This window comes from Helianthus annuus, chromosome 5 (genome assembly GCF_002127325.2).
Source record: "Helianthus annuus cultivar XRQ/B chromosome 5, HanXRQr2.0-SUNRISE, whole genome shotgun sequence".
Taxonomy (NCBI): domain Eukaryota; kingdom Viridiplantae; phylum Streptophyta; class Magnoliopsida; order Asterales; family Asteraceae; genus Helianthus; species Helianthus annuus.
In genome coordinates, this window is record NC_035437.2 from 154,207,671 (window position 1) to 154,232,306 (window position 24,636).

The window sequence follows — 24,636 nt, forward strand, 5'->3', positions numbered from 1 at the left end:
AATGCATATCATGTGTGTGTAGCCGATAGTTGTAAATGGGATAGTTTTGTTCTGGGATTAATTTGATTGGTGCATGTGAGCCGCACATGATTATTGGACAGCAACCTTGCATGCTGTTGAGTAGTGGATTGCATGATGTATGGTATATAGGAGTTGTATTGATAATTACATGACATCGAAATGGTAATATGTGGGTACTGTGGGTGTCAAGTAGATAAATGTGACAGACTCAAAGGTCCAATAGGATTGATTCAAATGATTATTAAAGGCTGATATGTAGGGGCATAGAAAAATGGCGGTCATGCATGTGAGTTATGATCAAGCCATGTGTGGTTTGCATTGGACCAAAGTGAAGGTCCAATTAGATTTTCCCATATGTGAACATTGTATGTGAATTCTATTGAAACATGTGGTGTAAATAATAGCTGGGTATTGTTTTGAACTTTGTGCTTAACAACTACTTCAGTTGCTTGTGGGTTTTTGTATGTGTCTTACTGGGTAAATAGTGGGCCGAAACCAGTTGAGAGACCATACTTGGGCCGAGAGGAACTGATAGGTCAAGTGTTTACATTTGAGACAAATGGGCGACCCATGAATGTTTGTGGCAACCATAACTGAAATATTTGCATGTTTTATTATTCGAACTATGCATGATGAGTTAATTGGTTGTGTTTACATGCGTATAAGATGTTTACTGTTGTAAATTGGGTTATATGTACACGTTATGTGAGCAATATATATGGTTGGTGTGAAACATGAATACATCGATTAGCCGTGACTAACTGTATCGATAACTCTTTTAGGGCGTTTATGAACAAACAGTTAAGCGAGTAAATAATCTGACCGAGCAAAACCAAGGTGAGTTCACTACATTCGAGCATGCGTCCCAGTGGTTGGGGACAGTCAGTGGGTATCCCATGGGGGGGATAAGTCCTTGGGTAAAAACGGGTATATTGGTTAATATTCTCACCTATCATCTTTTGTAAGTCCCTCATCGGGTATTAGTTAGTAGCGCTACTTAGGTTTGGCACCCTCACCCCGTGCCTGTAGAGGACGGAGGTGAACTAATGACCCAGTCTGGCCCAGTACTAGATAGGAGTACGTGGGAAGGGCAGTCGTGTATTTCAGGAGCCGTCATTGTTCGGAATTGAGATATTAACAATATTACTTGCATTGATTATTGAACTGTTTTACATACAACGGGTAACAAACGTTTTCTAAAACTGTGAACTCGCCAGCTTTGTCTGATACGTGTGTTACATGCTCGCAGGTCCTTAGGTACTGGGAACACAGGAACTTGCTGGCTGGAGGGCGAGAGTGGTCATGGTTACATTAATGAACTTAGTTATCAGACATTTATTTATTGTGGTTGTTTGAATAGTATTTACAGTATGATACATTAACGCTTCCGCTGAACCTATGGTTTTTGAACAACTTATGTTTGGGATTTCAGTATTCTTAAATGATGGAACTTTATTTCAAACTTGTGATTCAATGTAATTGGTGGCTCATTGCTAGTCGTCACACGCCTCACAGGGACACTCCCTAGGTGGTAATTTGGGGGTGTGACAAACTTCATTTTCATCAACATTTGAAGACAACTGAGAAATTTTCAAATCAAAGGATGGTACCTCATTATCCTGAATTTTCTTTTGATTTGATTTTTTTTCTTCTTCATCTGTCTTTTTGATCATCTCCAACATTAATGATGGAGTTTCTTCGCTAAATGATGATTGTTCCATTGAAGGTTTTTCAATGTGTGTTTGCAGAATAGATGCAGGGTCATTGTTACTGATTTTTTCTGGATTGGAGGACTGGACTACAGCTGTGTTATCCTCATTGCGTTTTGCATCATCATCATCATTGCGTTTTATAATCAATGGAGTTGAAATGATTTGATTTTTAGTGTCTTCATTTTGGCTCAAATTTAGAAATCTTGATGGTGTTTCCATCATAGTTGAATCAATATTAACTTTCTTGTGCTTTTTTGCTTGATGGTTTAATTTTTCCATCAATGACACCCATTCGTTTACTTTGTTATGAAGAGCTTCACTGTTTGGATATTCTTCGACAATCTCATCTATGCGTGATTGGATGTTTTCGAAAATTTCTTCAAATCCTTTTAAATGATCATCCAAAACAGTCACAAGATATTCTTCATGTGATTTTTTATCTTCAATGTTCTTCATATTTTCATCGCCACTTTTTGTTGAATGAATGTCAGAAAGACCTTCACTTTGATTTTGTGATGGCATGAAATTACGCAGTCGGCTTTGACTGTCTACCCACATTTTATCTTTATTTCCTATTGATGGTTTAATGAAGAATTGCCCGCATGATCCTCCACTTTCTGTTTGTGTTTTCTCAGTTTCATTGGTTTTAATTGGGCTGTTTTGAACATTTTCTTGATTCTCTTGATCAATCCAGTCTGTTGCAGCTTTAAGTAATGTGATTGGTTGTTCTTCAGCATCGTCTTCATCATTTTCTTCAGATTCATTTTCAAAAATTTCTTCGTTTTCATTCTCGGATTCAGTTGGATAAACATAAAATTCATCCTTTTCATCTTTCTTTTTTTGTTTATTCTTTTCTGACTTTTTTCTTTTTATCCATTACAAGACATCTCCCCTCATTTTGTGCAGCAATTTCCAATTCATCTTCAAATTCTTGTAATGTTGTAGAGTCAATTTTATCAAGAGAGAACTCTTCAGTGTTTTCAGCATCGTCAAATCCTTGTTTTTTGTAAGCATATAGTATCTGTATGAATCATTGGGTTTTAGAAATATAATCAATTCAAATTTTGTTGCGTTTTAAAATATAAATCATTGTAAACAACTTACAAAACTAATGTTTTGTAACTTTAAATATATTGCGTTTTACAAAAACATTGCGTTTTACACTAGAAAAGAAGTTTTAGTAAGCAAAGAATATACAGAAACAAAAATGAAAGATCATTGCATTTTATAATATACATTGCGTTTTATAAAGTATAGTTTTAAACAAACAAAGAATATAAACAAGCAGCCTAAACAAGCATTCAGCAAATATGTAGCAATAGTGAAAGATCAGATTTCATACCGCTAAGAATGCAATAGGTCCATTGAAGAGCTTCTTATTTCCAGGCCATTGTCTTCTTGTACGCCTAAAACGGTCAGAATATATTCACACCAATTAAAATCCTGGGTTTTTTTTGTCACTTTTCATTGATGGCAAGAATCTTTGATTAACATTACTACTTTGCATTGCCTTTGCCATGATCGTAAAAAATATAACCAAGAAATTTAGTTTGAACAATCTTCCAAGCTCATTTCTTGATTTTAAATAACTAATCAAGTTGTGCGCATACATTCTCTTCAATATATCTTTGCTGAATTGACCGCGCCAGAATTTAATTATAAGATCGGTGTCTTTTGGTCTCAGTTTTTCCTCAATCTCTGTTTTTCCATTTGGTATTTGAAATACCTTTTGGATAAATTCAGCTGTGATCTTAATCTTTTCATCTCCGGTATTTATCTCATCATTTTCAGCATCAAAGTTTTTTACCAGCCAATATCCGAATTTGTGTGGAACTGAATGCAGATTGAATTTTAGTATGCTCTCAAACCCTATTTCTCTAACAGCTCCTTTGCTCTTTTGACAAACCTTCAATATAATCTTTTAGATTATTGACTGCACATCTTATGTTGATTTTTTCCGTCGTAATCGTAATATGGTTGTTGTTCTGGTTGTTCTTTTGTTTTATCTTTCCTCAGTGATCTCTTTGGTTTTGATTCTGCCTTTTCCTTCTTTTGATTTTTTGTCGGGTTAACTCTTGGTTGTGGATCAACAAAATCATCATCTGATACATTGAATTGTGTTAAAAACATATATTTTTTTCATGAAATTTGTTAAATGCGTTTTATGTTACCTGAATTTACTTGTTGTTCGGAAGTATGCAGAACAATAGCTCGACTAGATTTTTTATCATTGGAATCAGAAACTGTCTCTTCTGATGATTCGATCACCACTTTCTTTCTTCTCCTTTTTTGTTTTTTCTCTTGTTTTTTAACTTTAAATAGAATAATGAAACAATGTCAATTAACAAATTTATGATATAACGCATTAGCTAACACTATAAAGATAAAAAGCAGTGATTCCCAGGTTTTAGATAAAACGCAATACTTTAAATCATATTATTTAACACAACAAATTAACATTACATAATCTCATTTTGTTTTTTTATGATAAATTAATATAAAACGCATTAGTGAACAATGTTAATTAACAAATTTATGATAAATCGAATTAGCTAACACTATAAAGATAAAAAGCAGTAATTCACAAGTTTAAGATAAAACGCAATAATTTACATCATATTATTTAACAGGCAATAGTTAACAACACATGTATCTCAGCAAATTCAAAGATAAAACGCAATGTTCTAAAATTCGATTACAATTATCATAATAATAATCTCTTTGTTTCTGAAACTTTATTAAGGTAAAACGCATTAATTCACAAATATAAATCCCATAAGAAACATTAGCATCTTAGATCATAGTTTTAACATAAAACGCAATGTAGTCTCTACTAACAAAAATGTTAAGATAGGGGAAGATATAACTCATTAACTATTTTTCGGAACGAATATGATATATTAGGTCTACTGTACTTCATAAAACGTAACTTGAATTCAGTTAAAGAGCAAAAATAGATAAAATTACCATTGTCTGAAATATCTTTGCGTTTTCTAGTTCCTTGTTGTTTCATTGTTGATTTTCGGCTAATATTTTCTTGTTCATCTATGTTCTCTTCTGCTGATGATGTTTTTTGCTTCTTTGATGATTTAGGGTTTTCAGAGACGGATTTCTTTTGAGTAACTCGAATGTAAACCTTCAAATTATCTCTCGACGACGCCATGAACTTCAATGGAGTATGATTTTCTCAAATTTCTGTATGTGTTTGATCGTTCAATGGAAGTGTAAAACGTAATGCACTATTTTTCGAAGGATTTCTGTGTATATTCAACGGCGGTTATTTTAGAATTTGACGATAATACCCCTTAAAACCCGGAGAGCGTGTTTAAATGACAGTTTTTAATTTGATTTTGATCTAGACTGTAGATTGTGCAATTGGACGGTTATGATTGCTTCCTATCCTTCCTAGCGAAATAAACTTCCTATTTTATCTCCACCCTATATTATATTATATTATACATATGATTTGAAAGTTATGTTTCGTATTTTTAATAGTATATTATATTCTTTTAGTTTTTTAAACGTTTAGTTATAAATGGTAATAATTTTTAAGTGTTTGTTTTTCTATTAGTAGTATTTTATTTATCAGTTAATTTGTTTTTCAGTAATTAACTTGTCTTTGTACTTTTTTTTTAAAATCTACATTCACATCTGTGTTTATTTGATTGCACGTTGTGACGATACGTTACCACAGGCATTGGATCGGTATCAGTTTGGTTCCTTATAGTACCAGTACGATACATGCACTCGATATCATCGACCAATGACGATAAAAACGAACACCAGTACCAACACCGATATTGTTCGAACGATATCGATCTATTCGTATTGTCACGGTACTGGTACTAGTACTGATATTCATTAATAGTTGCAGACAAATTTGTATAAATGAAAAAAAAAATTAATCGGAAACCATAAAATGAATACAGGTATCCATACTAATGATGTTTCGTACGGTACGATAATGATACAATATCAATTTATCAGAAGAAAAAATAAAACAATAAAAATAAGTATCGATAGCGAACCGATTTTGTTCATTCGGTCAACTACGATAGCAGCATGATATACGTTATCCGACAAGGAACCATAAAAATGAACACATATGTGTACCAATGTTGTTCGATTCGGTACAATATGGCAGCGATGCCATGTTAGATTATCAAAAAACAATAAAAATAAATATGGTGTCTATATAGATGTTGTTCAATTTGTTTCTGTTTGTTTTGGAACGATACCAGCACAATATTTGTTTCAATAAAGTTTATATTACAACGTTGAAAAAAAAAAACAAACATGGAACGCAAATCAACCGAACCGATATCAACTGAACAACTTTGGTACCAGGATCGATATTCGTTGTTATTGTTTTCGATCGATATAATGTTTTCTTTCGGTTAATATAGTGAGTGTCGATACCGTAAGGAACCAAGCAAATACCGACTGAATTCTCGCCGCGAAGTGCGAGATAATTTCACTAGTTAGGATAAATAGAAAGTGATTTTATCATCCATAGTACTCAAAACTTAGTTGTGAATATTACTATACAACTGATCGAAGTACAAACGTACGTATCATTAAAGTTGCCTCGCGATTTAAAAAAAAAGGATAGGTGCACGGTATCCTTAGCCGCGGAAGGGATCTCCCTTCCCAGTTCACGACCAGACAACGATCCCTGACGGTAAATACCCTTGCCAACTTGATTGGATTGAAGAGCCTGGAGTACTCAGGAGTCGAACCCGCGACCTCCACGCAATGGGAGGCCTCAAGAGACACTAAATGGGTGTCGGTGGCCACTGAGCCAAGACCCAGTGGTTTGCCTCGTGATTTAGTTTTGTTTATATAAAGTGATGTCGTTTACCATTTTCTTTATTTCAATAATACAATATAACTTTTTATACAATTCTGAACCTATCATTACAACGTGCTTACTTTTCTTATCTACGACTCGATTAAAGTTTTATTTGAATGGGTCAAACATAGATGACTTTTTTTGTTATTTACAATGAAGAACCGAATCAATACCGTCCAAACATAAGTACCGACACCTTATTTGTTTTTTTATGGTTTCTCGACCTGGCGGTATAAAATTGGTTGTAAATGAAGTTGTATTCAGTACATAGTATGTTGTTGGTACCATAACCTATACCGAGTACTGGTACGGTAACAATTTTATGACGAACCAAACCAACACCGGCTGAACAACATTGGTACCAGTATTTGCATTTTTTTTTTGGTTTTCAATACGTAAAACACATGTCGATATCCTCTTGAGCGTATCTTTTTTGGTTGCTATATCGGGTGCCGGTAGCGTACTAGTATTGTAATGAACAGAACCTATACCGATCGAATGCCGGTGTGAAGCGAGGTGAATATCACTAGTTATCTCTATATACAAATTTCATGGGATTGTAAACAATATATTAATCAGACAAAATTGAGGTGTTATTTTAAGTTCTACCACAAGGCTTTATTTACCACCACTTGCTTTAGGCTGCAAACGAATCGAACGAACACGAACAATGTTCGTTAAGGAATAGATGTGTTCAAGAATGGTTCATGAACACTTACCGAAAGAGATTGTATGTTCATGTTCGTTCATTAAGGAAGGAAATGAGCATGTTTACGAACGGTTCACGAACACAAAGAAACACAAATTAAATCGGCGAAAGCGACAGAGACGGGAGTTGGATGGCAGAAGGAGCAGCGTCGGAACTTGAAGCCATAATTGTGGAATGAAGGTCAATATTGTTTGACGATGTGAATATTGAGGAAGGAAAGAAGAACGGTGCATAAACAAGGTGAAAATATGGTTTTGTATTTTAATTGTTAGGGTAATATAAATAAAAACTAAAGAATATAAAAATTTTAGATAAAATAATTTAAAGTACAAAATTTCATGAACATAAACAAACGAACATGAAATTAAAAGTACAAAATTTCATGAAGATAAACAACGAACATGAACGAATGTTTACGAACACGTTACCCAACGTTCACGAATGCAATTAAACAAACGAGACCTTTGTTCATTGGTTTCGATGGTCCATTGGTTTCATTTTAAACTGCTAGACTCTCGATCCTTTCCATCTGGTTCAATTGAAAGGTTCGATCAGAGTTTCAAAACATTGGTTTTTATGTTAACAACTCCTCCCTATCTGTAACGTATTCTCATATCTAGCACTATTATACTTTCAACTTATGTTATGTTTATTTTCAAATCCAGATTTAGTTTGAGGGGGTGTTTGGGATTGAGTTTGGAAATGACTTATTAGCTTTTTGAAAAACTTAAACCACTAGACTCTCGATCCCATTCCATCCGGTTCAATTGAAAGGGTCGATCATAATTTCAAAACATTGGTTTTTGTGTTAACACATCCTCGCTGTCTGTAACGTATTCTCATATCTAGTACTATTATATTTTCAACTGATGTTATGTTTATTTTCAAATCCAGATTTAGGTTTAGGGGGTATTTGGTATTGAGGTTGGAAATGACTTATTAGCTTTTTTGAAAAAGTTAAACCGATAAACTCTGGATCCCTTTCCATCCGGTTCAATTGAAAGGTTTGATCAGAATTTCAAAACATTGGTTTTTGTGCTAAAAACTCCTCACAGTCTGAAACGTATTCTCATATCTAGTACTATTATATTTTCAACTTATGCTATGTTTATTTTCAAATCCAGATTTAGTTTGAGGAGGTGTTTGAGATTGAGTTTGGAACTGATTTATTAACTTATTGGAGCCAATAAGTTAATAAGTCGTTTGGAAAAGTCTCAAATCCTGGCTTTTGAGTTATATAAACACACCCTTTTTACAATAACCCTACCCCTATATATGTTTATATATACACGTACATCAAATAAATATGTGAGTTACATACAAAAAATAATTAAATATGGCATGCAATATAGTAGTTTAAAAAAAAATTCGAAGTTTGTTCAAGGACATACAATGTTCTTGTAAGCGAATGTTTGGTATTGAGCATTTTTGAATGTGTAAGAATGCCTACAATCTTTTTTTGTTGGAAAATATAAATGTATTTGGACGTGAGAGTTTAACCATAAAAGAATAAACTACCTAAATTCAGTGGCGGAGCCTGAAAAAAACCTAAAAGGGTCGAGCTCTCAAAATCCAAATAAGGTGGTCAGACTTTCAAATCAAATATTTTACACCACATTTTTTTTTTCAGAATCTCGGTAAAATTAACATTACAAAGGCAAAAAACAGGGAGTCGGGACACACCTGACCCCTATGAAGCTTCGCCAATGCGGCCCTGCTTGAAATAGCTTTTATGTATGTCATTTTGTATTTTTCAAGCTACAATAATAACTTTTTGAAACATTTTAGATACAAAATCAAGATTAAGCTTTGAGATTTAAATAAAAGTCCACATCTTCAAATCCAACTTGTATTTACTTAACATACCCTGAATCAATTTATTCGAAAAACTAGATATTTATTATTATCAGCTTTTAATAATACTTAATACATAATTTTTTTACAAAACTACAAAGTTATGATTTTTTTTTATTTTTTATTTTGCCAAAGCAACCGGGCCCAACTTATAGCTTAAACACCAATTAAAAGTGTACAATATTGTAGCATGTTATCCAATTAGTCACTTTGTCATTTTCGCTGCCAGAATGCCTTTGGTATGTACTAGGTAGAATAGGATTTGAAACAAAAGTAGCCAGAAAAGGAACAAAATGTTACATGGAAACACAAAGATTTCAAAAACCTCGGAATTCTAAAAATCAAAGGAAATAACTTGAAATTTTAAATAAAATGTTTAAATGAAACTTTCTTTATCCAAAAACATTAGAGCTCGGACAAAAACATATGATTTGTGCCTCTTGGATACGTGCGAGTGCATAAATCTTGGTTTCCCAACATATATGCTCCTACTAGTATATAGTTATGTAACAACACGTATAGGACCGGCTCAAGTGTAAAAACAAATAAAAATACCGCTTAGGACTCTATATATTTAAGGGCCTATCTTTATTTGGATTTGACCATATTGGATTAGAATATTGCTTTTATGTTCGATCATTTCTCTCCGATCATAAATCATCTGTCTCTTAGTCTCTCGAATTTTCTATTTGAACTGCTATCATTAGGTGACTAGTAATGCCGGTTGATTTCTCTACTGTAAAAATGCGGTACAGAAACCAACTAAAGTCTAAAACAGTTGATTCCAACGACTAGACATCTGCGAGCCTGATTGGGTTCTTATTGTCCATTTCGTTGCGATTAAGGTAACAAATGACGCAATTTTTCTTGATTATCTACTACACGTGTATATCAATTTTCGATTAGTAGAATATGGTTATTTAGTTGTTGGCCTTGTCATCATATTAGAAAGTTTTGGGGCAAGGACTTTTTGTCATTTTTTTAGTTTTTCCAAATTGGATTTGAGCAAGTGATTAATTAAATTTTTGATACGAATTGCAAAACATTAGTATACTTGAAAGTTGAAAGGATTTAAATGCAATTCCCTATGCCAAGTTAAAGGAGCTTTGTGTACTTGCAAACATATGTTTGACTATCTTAGTAATTTTGTTTTCATATGATTATTAAATCATTAACACAAACACTTGAATTATGATATTTTGCATGTACATTCACATGTAGATCAACCTACATACAATGAGCACCTTATAATCTAAAAATCTACTACTTTGGAACTGTAAGTTCTCCATCCTAGATTTGAGGCTTTTTGTCACTTCTTACTAGGGATGGAGTTTTTTTTATTACCAAATACCTGTATCGTAACTGTAGCCGTACCGATTTTAGGTATTCGATACATGTATCGGTACCCAGTTTATTTATTTATTATTATTTTTTTTTTGCATTTGTGTTCTCAAGCTTCTTAATTATGGTTCGGTTGGCTTGTAAAAAACTTGTGGTTGTGAAAAGCCATCTCCAAACTTGTTTAGAATACAGACTTAGAGTAGTAAGTTAACTCTAGCACATCCTAAGCTCACTTATAAAATCTTTCCTATATATACATATATGTATGTTAGGATGTGTCAATGTATTTATACGGATGTACAGATATAAGGGGAGGCGGGGTGGCAAGTTAATCCACCATGATAGCCATTTATCACGCGTGGAAAACACAAAACTTCCACCGCCACCTACAAAGTCAACGCGTGATAACATGCATATATTCAAATTCCGTTTTTTTCTTAACGCGTGATAGTTTTATTTTGTGAGGGTAATTGTTGGTTGGGGGGAAATTGTTGGGTGTGGTGATGAGTGATGACCATTGCCACTAAAAAAAGATGTGAGTGATAGAATAATGGTTGACGACATGACGGAACTTGATTGAATGTTCGCGAGTGATGAAATTCTATCACCAGTGACCACCCCACCCCTAAGGGTGTATGGGAAAGAGAGTGGCATTTGATCCCGTGAAGGGGCAGTCTTTTTCAATGGAAGTTCCTCAGCCATAACAAACCAATAAAAATGGTTGAAAATCACAAGTTGATGAAGCCCCCACCTATCAAAGAAACTAATCCAACCAATTTAACATATTATTTTTTTCTCCTTTCCAATAAGTAAATGCAGATGTGCATGTGAAGCCTCAATAATTTCTCATGCAACCACAGTGGGGTCCTTCAACTCTTTAGCCACCCTTTTCTCTTTTGTTCTCATGCCAACCTCCAACCCTTCAAAGATTCTTAACTCAAAAGAAAAAAAAAACCACATTAGTATTGTGTAGAAACATGTCTCTCTATCTCCATATCTTCCTCTTTACACTTCTCATTTTACATGCTCTTCCAGCCACCACCGCCACCGCCACCGCTTCCGCCACGGGTGTTCATGGCTATGGAGATAGGCAAGTTCTCACTTTGAAGAAACTCAAGTGGACACAACAACAAACAACTACAGCAAACTGCTTCCCTCAAAGATCAAGTGAGTATTCAACATCACTTATCTTTTTTGCTTCACCTTGGATTGTGTTTTGAAAGTGATTATGTCTCATTATAGTATTCTTATTATCTTAACCGTTAAAGGGCGAGTTAAATAATTAGCTTTGATAATCTATATATGAATAGCATAGATACAACGATAATGATATGAATTTAAATATCAAACAAGCCGCCTTGCATGAAAAAAATCTCACTTTCAAAAGGTTAAGTTTTAGATTCCAGATCAGGGTACAACTTTGCATGACTAAAATACAAGTTAGGATAAAAGTGTTGCTCTAAAGTTAATAATTGTTGGTATAGAAAAAGAATAAACTAATTCTTAAAACCTTTAAAGGGAAACTCTTTATAGTGATTAGTTGTTAAAGTAGCTTCATTTTCTTGTCCTTACAGGAACAGAAAAGAATGCAATTATATTAGAATTGCATAACAGAGATTATTGCTCTGGACCCAGATCAGATTGGAACCAAAGACTACTAAAAAAACTACTTTCGGATCAAATTCGGGTCCATTCACTACAGTCAAGAATAAAATTCTTGCTTTCTAATGGTTTTAATCAAGAACTTTCACAAGCTCAAATACCTCTAAAGTCTGGAGCCAAGCTCCAGACTCTCAACTACGTCGTAGCCGTTAGATTAGGTGGTCGAAATGTAACTCTAATAGTCGATACTGGGAGTGACCTAACATGGGTCCAGTGTGACCCATGTGGCTCTTGTTATAACCAACAAGAACCCCTCTTTAACCCCATACAGTCACCTTCATATAAACCGGTTTTATGCAAGTCAACAACTTGTCAAGATCTTGCAGATGCCACCGGTAGTTCAGGTGTTTGTGGGTTTAATTCCTCAACGTGTAACTACTATGTTAGCTATGGAGATGGATCATACACACGTGGCGATCTAGCTAACGACAATCTCGTACTTGGTACTACATTAGTCAAAGATTTTGTGTTTGGTTGTGGGAGGGATAATGATGGGTTGTTTGGTGGAGTTTCTGGGCTTATGGGGCTTGGAAGAAGTGCTCTTTCAGTGGTTTCACAAACTTATGGTGTTTTTGAAGGTGTATTTTCCTATTGTTTACCTTCAGTTACTGATGAGGGTTTGGGGTCACTAGTTCTAGGGGATGGAACATCACTTTACAAGAACTTTACACCATTTTCTTATACTAACTTGATATCCAACATAATGATGCCCACTTTTTACTTTCTTAACCTCACTGGAATCAGCATTGGTGGGGTGTCATTACAAGATTCAACTTTTGGTAAAAGTGAAATGCTAATAGATTCAGGAACCGTAATCACACGGCTTAAACCGACGGTCTACAACGCTCTTAAGACCGAGTTTCTAAAACAGTTTTCAGGTTTTCCTAAAGCCCCAGCCTTTTCAATATTGGACACTTGTTTTAACCTATCGGCTTACGAAGAAGTCGAGATACCGACGATGAAAATGCATTTCGGGATGGATGCTACGCTTACTGTTGATGTAACTGGGATTTTTTATTTTGCAAAGGCTGACGCCTCTCAAGTTTGTTTAGCGATCGCGGGGCTGTCGGGTGAAGAGGAGATTGGTATTATTGGGAATTATCAGCAGAAAAACACAAGGGTTGTATACAACACAAAGGCATCTACACTTGGATTTGCTAAAGAAACTTGCAGCTTGGATTAATATTGAAAATGGCACATGCTGATTCATATGTGATTGTTGTGAATATTTCATCATTCAAGAAGTTTTTAAGTATTGAGGTGATGGTATAGATTATATGAATGCATTTTATGATTTATGAGTGTTATAATACAAGTGTTGAATGATATAATTATGATATAGACTATGTATATCGAATTTTGTAAGTAAATAATGGAATAGGTTGTATAACTTGTCTTACCTGATACTGTCATAGATTAATCAAATGCAACTAGCTCAGGAAAAGGGAATCTTGAGAATTGTTGCATATGTAACCAAGTACAAGGATAGGTCCTACCCGGAATTTCTAGGTTCGGGAGCTATGATTCTTTGTTCTTTGGTTGCAGAAACAAACATTTTGGTACATTCCCTGTTAATTGGAGCGTAGCAAAATGAGTTTGAATCCATCTAAACAATATGAATATATATGATCTGAGTTCATTTCAAAAGTGGATAGAAACATGAATGGTAATCTTCTAGCTAGCAGAGAGTGAAAAAATGTAAAAGACAAACGGGATAGAGAGATGTTAGGCCCTAAAGTGTGAGACTGACGCATCAAATTAATACAACGAGCTATGGTTGCGAACTGGGCCTTACCGGGTTAGTTAATATTTGGTTTTGGACCTTTATAGGTCACTTGGGCCAAGTTTTAGGCCATGTGGGCCAAGCAGGCCCAAGGGGAGCCCATGTAGGGAAGTGGGCTTGAGTTAGTATAAAAACAAGTTTCTAACTTGTTTTTAGGTTTGAACTTCTTAGAGCCTCATAGTTTCAGAATTTCCTACAGAGAGTCAGAAAGAGGCGATTGGTGGTGTGTCAAGTTGTACCAGACGTTTTGCTTTCATAGTAATAGAACGTGTGCAAGTTGGAAAGTGATTCGGTATTGTGTTCTTCGTATTTTCAGTTTCTCGTGTTTATTCTTGAATCACATCAAGTTTGGATTCCGCACAAACTTGGTGATTGTTTGATATCATTGAAAGATCCGGTTAAACGGGACTTACAAGTGGTATCAGAGCCTTTAGAACCTATTTCTAGGCTCGGTGTGATATCAAAGATTCAAGAATTTCGTTATTTTTGGTTTGGTGTTCTTCACGTTCTTCGTAGTGTTCCTCGAAATTTTATCAAAAGTTAGTATATTTTGGTGGTGTTTGATCTTTTGAAAGTTGTTACAAGATAAACGGAAATCTTTTGAAATTTTTAAAAGGTATTCATTATTATCTTTCCAAAGTTATCAAATTCCCAAAATTTCGGAAAATTCTGGTTGATATTTTTTTTTTTGAAATTCTTGTTTCCAAATTTAAAAATAAAAGGTAAAAAATTTGGTTGACCAGATCCTTGTTTCAAAACATCATCTGTTCAAGGTCTCGACTCATCTCTACAGGGTCTCGAGTAGCAACCAAATCCAGCCGACACCATTGTCTCGAGTCATCAACTTCATCCTTCACGGTCTCGAGTCCCACTGGTCTCGAGTTGTCTTTATCACAGAGGTTTCGAGTTATCACTTCGTCTCGAGTCATTTCCACTGTTCCGACTCGCAAACATCGATCCGACTCGCAACCTCCATCACTTCCACAGATCTCGAGTTATTTCTTTCACGGTTCCGAGTCGCAACCGAGATCTTGAGTTATCAACATCCATTGTCTCGAGTCAACAGGTCTCGAGTCCCATCTCTCACGATTTCAAGTCACGGTCTCGACTCCTCACCTCACCAGTCTTGACTCATCATTCTATCGTTTATCACCATCTCCGGTCATCTCTTCATCCGACCATCCTTCTTAACTCTGATCTTCATCATATGCACTCGTAACCATCGTTAATCACCTGCACCTTCTCCGGCCGTCTTCATCACCATCCACATCACCATCGTAAACTCCGTTCACTATACATCATCTTCATCTCCGGATATCTTGGCTGTCCTTCTGTTCAGAACTAAAATTGTACATGACCCCAGGAAAGAAAGTCACTTGGAATTAGCTCATTCCTGTTTGAATGTCTGTATGTTGTCCCGATACACACAATTTTGATCTGATTCTGAAATCTTCTCTGAAAAAGTCGTGTACCTCCTCTGCTGCATCCAGATATATGCTGACCTGGAGGTGCTAGGCAACGACAGCTTCTGCTGCATCCAGATACATGCTGACCTAGCTGTACGTTATCACGCTATAGATCAAATACACCCGAAGGAGGCCCTCAAGTGCCCAAAAGAAACCCAAGAAACCTATATCAAACTGAGAAAAACTCATTTGATCTTTATATTATACCATCTCTGCAAATGATCTATTCTGTTCTCTTCTCAACCTATTCCCAGTTAAGATTTCAGAAATCTGGATTGGACTTGTGAAATATGTGGTAGGGAAGATACTTGCATGATAGAGTGTGCTGTTTATATTTCCGGGATTTGATTAGTATTTATTTGGGTGTTCATTGTTAAGAAATCAAAACATGATAAAACAGATTATATGCAGACCTAGACACAGTCAGGATATCATAAAAGATCCCAAAGAGGACAAAAACCCTAAGGAATAAAATCTCAAAATGAGAAAATTCCCAATGCTCAAAGAGCCAAATTCGTACCAAAAAGGTAATTGCCTCGCCCTCGTTGGACAAAATCATTGGTCGCTTTGCTGTACGAAAGTAATGACCTGTCACCAATGGTCTAACGTTGTAAATAAAAAAGGATGACATCAATATACTCACCTGTTACGATGAATCGTTGTGCTTACCTTGATCGCGGGGGTATGCCTTTGAATGGGACACACAGGTATAATAGTATAATATTACCTTAAGCATATCACGAAGTTGAAATATTGAAAGTTGAGCGTTAAAGTTTAAGTGGACAAACATATTGGCAATCGCATAGACCAGTTTGATTAGGCTCGTACTGAAAAGTATTCCTTAGTCTGCCTGAGAACGAATTTTGATCCCATTGCAATTGTAATTGTATATTATGGTAGTTGTTTATATTTTGAGTTTTTATTTGTTTCTAGTTCTTAAAAAAATTAAAAAAATACGAAAAATTCAAAAATAAAAAAATAGTATCTTGCTTTTCTATAAAACCAAAAATCCAAAAATAGAGTGTTTATTTGTTTTCTTAAAAATAAAAAATATAACCGTTCTTGAAGATTTGACTGATCACAAAAATTGAAAGAATTTAAATTGTGAAATCCGAGTATAAGTACATGGATGTACCTAGTGTTCATATGGTACTCTCCCTGTTGCATAAGAAATGTTTGCTTATGAGTTTATGAGCATGTGCAGAACTTGATTTCAATCAAGAACAGGGGTTGCTGAAGATTGAGATGCTGTTAGCTGCTGACAAAGCATGAAGCATCACACCAACAAGATGTACCTGAGTCAGAAGAACCGGATACGAAACGTCGTCTGACAGTGAAAGCACATTTGAAGAAGTACCGTGAACCTGCTTGAAAGACAAAGATTGAAGAAGAAAAGAGCTGCTGAGCATCCTCCTCTCACATTCTTTTTGACAAGATTTTCAAGCAAATGCTGATCGTTATCCTAGTATGAAGCTAACCACAAGAGCTGAAGAAAGAAACCCAGTGCTGAGAGTTCAGAAGTCAAGAACTTCCACAACATCTGCAGCATAGCGACAACCGTAGACTTCGTTGAAGACGTTGCTGAATTCATCTTATGAAGACAATTTGATGGCATCAGTCTAGGGGGAGATTATTAGGCCCTAAAGTGTGAGACTGACGCATCAAATTATACAACGAGCTATGGTTACGAACTAGGCCTTACCGGGTTAGTTAATATTTGGTTTTGGACCTTTATAGGTCACTTGGGCCAAGTTTTAGGCCATGTGGGCCAAGCAGGCCCAAGGGGAGCCCATGTAGGGAAGTGGGCTTGAGTTAGTATAAAAACAAGTTTCTAACTTGTTTTTAGGTTTGAACTTCTTAGAGCCTCATAGTTTCAGAATTTCCTACAGAGAGTCAGAAAGAGGCGATTGGTGGTGTGTCAAGTTGTACCAGACGTTTTGCTTTCATAGTAATAGAACGTGTGCAAGTTGGAAAGTGATTCGGTATTGTGTTCTTCGTATTTTCAGTTTCTCGTGTTTATTCTTGAATCACATCAAGTTTGGATTCCGCACAAACTTGGTGATTGTTTGATATCATTGAAAGATCCGGTTAAACGGGACTTACAAGTGGTATCAGAGCCTTTAGAACCTATTTCTAGGCTCGGTGTGATATCAAAGATTCAAGAATTTCGTTATTTTTGGTTTGGTGTTCTTCACGTTCTTCGTAGTGTTCCTCGAAATTTTATCAAAAGTTAGTATATTTTGGTGGTGTTTGATCTTTTGAAAGTTGTTACAAGATAAACGGAAATCTTTTGAAATTTTTAAAAGGTATTCATTATTATCTTTCCAAAGTTATCAAATTCCCAAAATTTCGGAAAATTCTGGTTGATATTTTTTTTTTTGAAATTCTTGTTTCCAAATTTAAAAATAAAAGGTAAAAAATTTGGTTGACCAGATCCTTGTTTCAAAACATCATCTGTTCAAGGTCTCGACTCATCTCTACAGGGTCTCGAGTAGCAACCAAATCCAGCCGACACCATTGTCTCGAGTCATCAACTTCATCCTTCACGGTCTCGAGTCCCACTGGTCTCGAGTTGTCTTTATCACAGAGGTTTCGAGTTATCACTTCGTCTCGAGTCATTTCCACTGTTCCGACTCGCAAACATCGATCCGACTCGCAACCTCCATCACTTCCACAGATCTCGAGTTATTTCTTTCATGGTTCCGAGTCGCAACCGAGATCTTGAGTTATCAACATCCATTGTCTCGAGTCAACAGGTCTCGAGTCCCATCTCTCACGATTTCGAGTCACGGTCTCGACTCCTCACCTCACCAGTCTTGACTCATCATTCTATCGTTTATCACCATCTTCGGTCATCTCTTCATCCGACCATCCTTCTTAACTCTGATCTTCATCATATGCACTCGTAACCATCGTTAATCACCTGCACCTTCTCCGGCCGTCTTCATCACCATCCACATCACCATCGTAAACTCCGTTCACTATACATCATCTTCATCTCCGGATATCTTGGCTGTCCTTCTGTTCAGAACTAAAATTGTACATGACCCCAGGAAAGAAAGTCACTTGGAATTAGCTCATTCCTGTTTGAATGTCTGTATGTTGTCCCGATACACACAATTTTGATCTGATTCTGAAATCTTCTCTGAAAAAGTCGTGTACCTCCTCTGCTGCATCCAGATATATGCTGACCTGGAGGTGCTAGGCAACGACAGCTTCTGCTGCATCCAGATACATGCTGACCTAGCTGTACGTTATCACGCTATAGATCAAATACACCCGAAGGAGGCCCTCAAGTGCCCAAAAGAAACCCAAGAAACCTATATCAAACTGAGAAAAACTCATTTGATCTTTATATTATACCATCTCTGCAAATGATCTATTCTGTTCTCTTCTCAACCTATTCCCAGTTAAGATTTCAGAAATCTGGATTGGACTTGTGAAATATGTGGTAGGGAAGATACTTGCATGATAGAGTGTGCTGTTTATATTTCCGGGATTTGATTAGTATTTATTTGGGTGTTCATTGTTAAGAAATCAAAACATGATAAAACAGATTATATGCAGACCTAGACACAGTCAGGATATCATAAAAGATCCCAAAGAGGACAAAAACCCTAAGGAATAAAATCTCAAAATGAGAAAATTCCCAATGCTCAAAGAGCCAAATTCGTACCAAAAAGGTAATTGCCTCGCCCTCGTTGGACAAAATCATTGGTCGCTTTGCTGTACGAAAGTAATGACCTGTCACCAATGGTCTAACGTTGTAAATAAAAAAGGATGACATCAATATACTCACCTGTTACGATGAATCGTTGTGCTTACCTTGATCGCGGGGGTATGCCTTTGAATGGGACACACAGGTATAATAGTATAATATTACCTTAAGCATATCACGAAGTTGAAATATTGAAAGTTGAGCGTTAAAGTTTAAGTGGACAAACATATTGGCAATCGCATAGACCAGTTTGATTAGGCTCGTACTGAAAAGTATTCCTTAGTCTGCCTGAGAACGAATTTTGATCCCATTGCAATTGTAATTGTATATTATGGTAGTTGTTTATATTTTGAGTTTTTATTTGTTTCTAGTTCTTAAAAAAATTAAAAAAATACGAAAAATTCAAAAATAAAAAAATAGTATCTTGCTTTTCTATAAAACCAAAAATCCAAAAATAGAGTGTTTATTTGTTTTCTTAAAAATAAAAAATATAACCGTTCTTGAAGATTTGACTGATCACAAAAATTGAAAGAATTTAAATTGTGAAATCCGAGTATAAGTACATGGATGTACCTAGTGTTCATATGGTACTCTCCCTGTTGCATAAGAAATGTTTGCTTATGAGTTTATGAGCATGTGCAGAACTTGATTTCAATCAAGAACAGGGGTTGCTGAAGATTGAGATGCTGTTAGCTGCTGACAAAGCATGAAGCATCACACCAACAAGATGTACCTGAGTCAGAAGAACCGGATACGAAACGTCGTCTGACAGTGAAAGCACATTTGAAGAAGTACCGTGAACCTGCTTGAAAGACAAAGATTGAAGAAGAAAAGAGCTGCTGAGCATCCTCCTCTCACATTCTTTTTGACAAGATTTTCAAGCAAATGCTGATCGTTATCCTAGTATGAAGCTAACCACAAGAGCTGAAGAAAGAAACCCAGTGCTGAGAGTTCAGAAGTCAAGAACTTCCACAACATCTGCAGCATAGCGACAACCGTAGACTTCGTTGAAGACGTTGCTGAATTCATGTTATGAAGACAATTTGATGGCATCAGTCTAGGGGGAGATTATTAGGCCCTAAAGTGTGAGACTGACGCATCAAATTATACAACGAGCTATGGTTACGAACTAGGCCTTACCGGGTTAGTTAATATTTGGTTTTGGACCTTTATAGGTCACTTGGGCCAAGTTTTAGGCCATGTGGGCCAAGCAGGCCCAAGGGGAGCCCATGTAGGGAAGTGGGCTTGAGTTAGTATAAAAACAAGTTTCTAACTTGTTTTTAGGTTTGAACTTCTTAGAGCCTCATAGTTTCAGAATTTCCTACAGAGAGTCAGAAAGAGGCGATTGGTGGTGTGTCAACTTGTACCAGACGTTTTGCTTTCATAGTAATAGAACGTGTGCAAGTTGGAAAGTGATTCGGTATTGTCTTCTTCGTATTTTCAGTTTCTCTTGTTTATTCTTGAATCACATCAAGTTTGGATCCCGCACAAACTTGGTGATTGTTTGATATCATTGAAAGATCCGGTTAAACGGGACTTACAAGAGAAAACTATGAAGTATATTTTGTTAGAAAATAAGGATTATTAGCATCAGATTTACATCATTTCCTTTTCCTAGAAGATTTTGACAGCTAACATATTGCTCATTATGGACCGTTGCTCTCAATCAAATAGCCATTGTATTTCCATATTTAATTTCCTGTATCATCTATTTATTTGCTTGTTTTCTTTTGTAATCAATCATCAAGTAATAAAAATAATTCTCCGAATTCCAATTTAAATTATGGTATCAGAGAGGTGTACACGATCCTAGGGTTAACCCGTTCATCATCTACCTTTTTTTGTTTCAAACCTTTCAATCCCACAAATAGCTACCAAGTCTGACGAACACAACAAGAATGATGATCTTGCATTGCAGATCACCAATCTTCTAAAACATCCCCAACAATCAAAATCAATCCTAGAAACTAAACACACCCGAAAACCTCAAAATCAACCTCATGCTTAACAGTCAAAATTATTCCCTGTGGGCACGGATGACTCGAGTTGCAAATCGGGGAAATAAAAAACCCTTCTGAGCCATCTCTGGGAAATCCGGCACCACCAGAACCAACCAATAATGATACGAACAATGAGAACACGACAATTTAATAGTGTTCTCATGCTTACTTCAAAATATCGAACCCGTTCTCTGGAGTAACCTAACCAACTTTCCATTACAAAATCACTACGGGGCGTGATGGTTGTTACATACATTAGCGAGAAAGATAAATTACAAACCTTCAATCTCGATGTCAAGGAAAACGGGATAAAACGGAATAGTTCACCATTTGAAGATTTTTGGATCATCATGCAAGGTATTTAGGGAGAAATTGACAGGAGAGACCCAAACCCCATGACATGTACTACTTATATAGCAACTCACTACAAAATCTAGTTAGAACAAAAGCTCTTCCAGTTCTTGAACGCCCTTGATCAACAATATGTTATCATAAAGAGAGAGATCCTCTGGTGGGATCCATTACCCTCGGCCATGGGTGCCTACGCGACCGTTCGAAAAGAAATGGCACATCAGGGCATACTAGGAACAACCACCGACAACCTCTCTTCCTGAAGGTCTAGAGTTTCTATTGAAAGGGTGGATTGGTCAGAAGAACCTAAACATTGGATCATCATCCCGGAACGAAAAATCGAAACTAAAGTGCCTTCATTATGGTACGATAAAACATATGAAAGATCAGTGTTTCAAACTTATTGGATACCTTGTGTGGTGAAACAACGGTCACAAAAAGGGGCATAAGGAAAGGGGAAAGCCCGCTACCACCATTGGAAATACCAAAGACATCAGTATTAGCGACGATCAGTAGAAAAGTGGTGGTTTCGGAGATATAGCCTTCGCCGGAGATGGAGGCGCTGATTTGGGTGTCGATGGAGGTAACGGGTTTGAGGAAATATCCTTAGACCCCTCTTTTAATAATCCTGGATTTTTTTTTTACTATAATGTTTTAGAAATGTCTAAACATACCCCTCAAGAATCTGAAATTTGTGATATTAACCAAGACATGACCAAAAATCTTGAAAGTAATACCTTTTTAAAAATTAAACTTCCTCAAAATTCTGTTTTGTACAAAATTAACCAAATAAAGTTGTGGCGGAATCTAGAATCAAAAAGGGTGTTTTAGAACCCCTAGGACAAGCAAAAATGGCCTAAACTTGTTTAAATTTTAGAAAAATCTTGGATATTCGATTGTGGTGCTGCTGACACTATGATGTTGGAACTATTAGACATAGTTTCAAAGTCCAAACCTAGAATCAAACATATCAAATCTGCCAATGGAAGGTGGTTCCCGTTAAGGGAGGAGGAACTATTGAAGCATCTCTAACTTTTCAAGTACATACAATTATCTGTTTTGTGACTGAACCCTTTATGAAACTCACAATACTTATTCGGGTAGGCTTTCGGTCCTGGCTTGAGGGAAGGGGGTCTAGGGAAGGAGTTTTTAACCCTTTTCGTCGCCAATATCTCACTCGGCGTTTTAGTCAAGGGAGTGAAGCTTTCATAATATGGGACTGGCCCTCTCCATCGGGGTTTGTAGGGAGAGTAAGTGGGCATAGACCTGTCATGTTGCATTTTATCATAAGGAAGTCTTTTAGGGTAGAGATTACCTTTTTCCTGAGACCTGGGGTTGGGTTGGCTCTCCAAGGGGCGGCATCTAGTTCCTTAGCTTTGCTGCTGGTATCCTTTCCCCTGACAAAGGCCCTGACCTTGTCCATGAGCCCATCGAAGGTCTCGGGGAACTCCTCTCCTAACTTCTCGCACAACTAAGTATGTTTCAACCCATTAATGAAGTTGCTTATCTTCATCACCTCTGAGACCCCTTTAATGTTCATACTTTCCTTGATGAATCTCTCCATGTATTGGTCTACCCGCTCATTCCCCTTCTGGCGGATGTGCATGATTTCTTTGGGGTTCTTTATCACCTTCCTCTGTTGATTGAAATTCCTAAGGAACTTTTCGCTTAGATCTTCATAGCTATCGATGCTTCCTTCCGGGAGACTATCAAACCAGACACGAGTTCCTTCAGTCAATGCTTGTACGAACATATGGCACCAGGTCGGCATGGACCATCGGCCCACTTGACCAGCTCCTCTGAAGGCATAGAGATGATCTTCTGGATCTTTCGTTCCATCGTATCTATCCAGGTTAACTGGAGGCTTGAGCTTGGGGGGCAAAGGAGCCTCAGCAATCCTCCTGGTTAACTTCGAGACCTCTGCTAGGTCCTTGGGTAGGTATGGTTTGTCTATCACATTGTCACCTTGGTTATCATCGTCCTTACCATCTCCTTTGCTGTCTCCCTTCCCTTTCACTAGTGCAGCCATATCCTCGGGTGTCATCTGTTTAAAGACAGTCATAAAGGCTGCTAGTGGGTCTGGGTTGGTGTTCCCCTCATAGGAGACACTGTTGCCTTCGTCCTGCGGTGTGTCAAAGATGAGTCTTGACCGGAGACTCTCTAGGTTTTCCCGTTTTCCCAAATCTTCCAACTGCTTCCGCAGTTTGTCCTTGTGTTTGGATACAAAATTCGGTGTGATGTCACTCTTTTTGATTGACGACTCAGACCCGTCAACGGCTTCGAATTCATTGGTGAGATGGTCACTTGTTCATCGGTAGTCTGAACCACCTTTGTAACCTTGGAGTTAGGAGATGGTGGAGTTGTCATTCTGAAAGAAAAGACCCTTCACAGCGTGTAGGTTCTTAGTGGGATTTCTCTGTGGATAGAAGTCCCACGGATGGCGTCAATGTCGAGTCACTGAGCTCCGATTCGAGGTCAACGAGTCTCGTAAACACTCCGATGGGCCTTTCTTGTTAACCTACAAAACAAAACACCGGTAGCCTCTCCACGGAGGACCTCGGGAGGGGGGGGGGGATCCGTGACCAAGCTTCGGCGTGAGAATAAGAAAGCTTGCCGGAGAAAATGGAGTTTATTCCAACGAGTTACGGTCGCCGGAATATCCTTGGTGTGAATTCTTAATTGAGAGTATTAAATGTGATCCGGAGAATGTCCGGAGTTAATGAAGTGTGAGTGTGTATTTAGTGTTTGGAGAATTGAATGCTTACCTTCGTTGTGATCTTGTGCTCATCTTATATATAAGAAGTCGTTTATCACCTCGGTAAAGACCTGGACATGATCTAACGGTTTCCTGGCTTCTTGAGGAGACTCACACACGTGTCCAGCTGTCATCGATGTGATGTCATAAGCATTAAATGAAGTCGGCTTCTTCATCAGACTGTGATGTCATAAGCATTAAATTGTCACACCCCGATTTCCACGTGTCACCGGTGGGCCCGGTGTGGGGTACAGTGACGTAGTTGGCATCGTCATAGACAAACAACACAATATAATAATGCACAGCGGAAGCAGAATAGATACATTTCAACTTTTAAATAAATTGCAATAATAAATATCACAGTAGTTGAAACGGATCCACAGGCGGATCAAATACAAATAAGATAAAATAT

The 24,636-nt window shown here is 36.8% G+C and overlaps 1 protein-coding gene across 1 annotated transcript; it reads left to right on the forward strand.

Moving 5' to 3' along the window:
- The first annotated feature begins 11,312 nt into the window (after positions 1-11,312).
- Positions 11,313-13,521, forward strand: LOC110941592 (aspartyl protease family protein At5g10770). Its single transcript, XM_022183249.2, has 2 exons — positions 11,313-11,656; positions 12,064-13,521. The coding sequence occupies exons 1-2, from the start codon at positions 11,467-11,469 to the stop codon at positions 13,332-13,334; spliced, it is 1,461 nt and encodes a 486-aa protein (XP_022038941.1). The 5' UTR covers positions 11,313-11,466; the 3' UTR covers positions 13,335-13,521.
- The last annotated feature ends 11,115 nt before the right edge of the window (positions 13,522-24,636 follow it).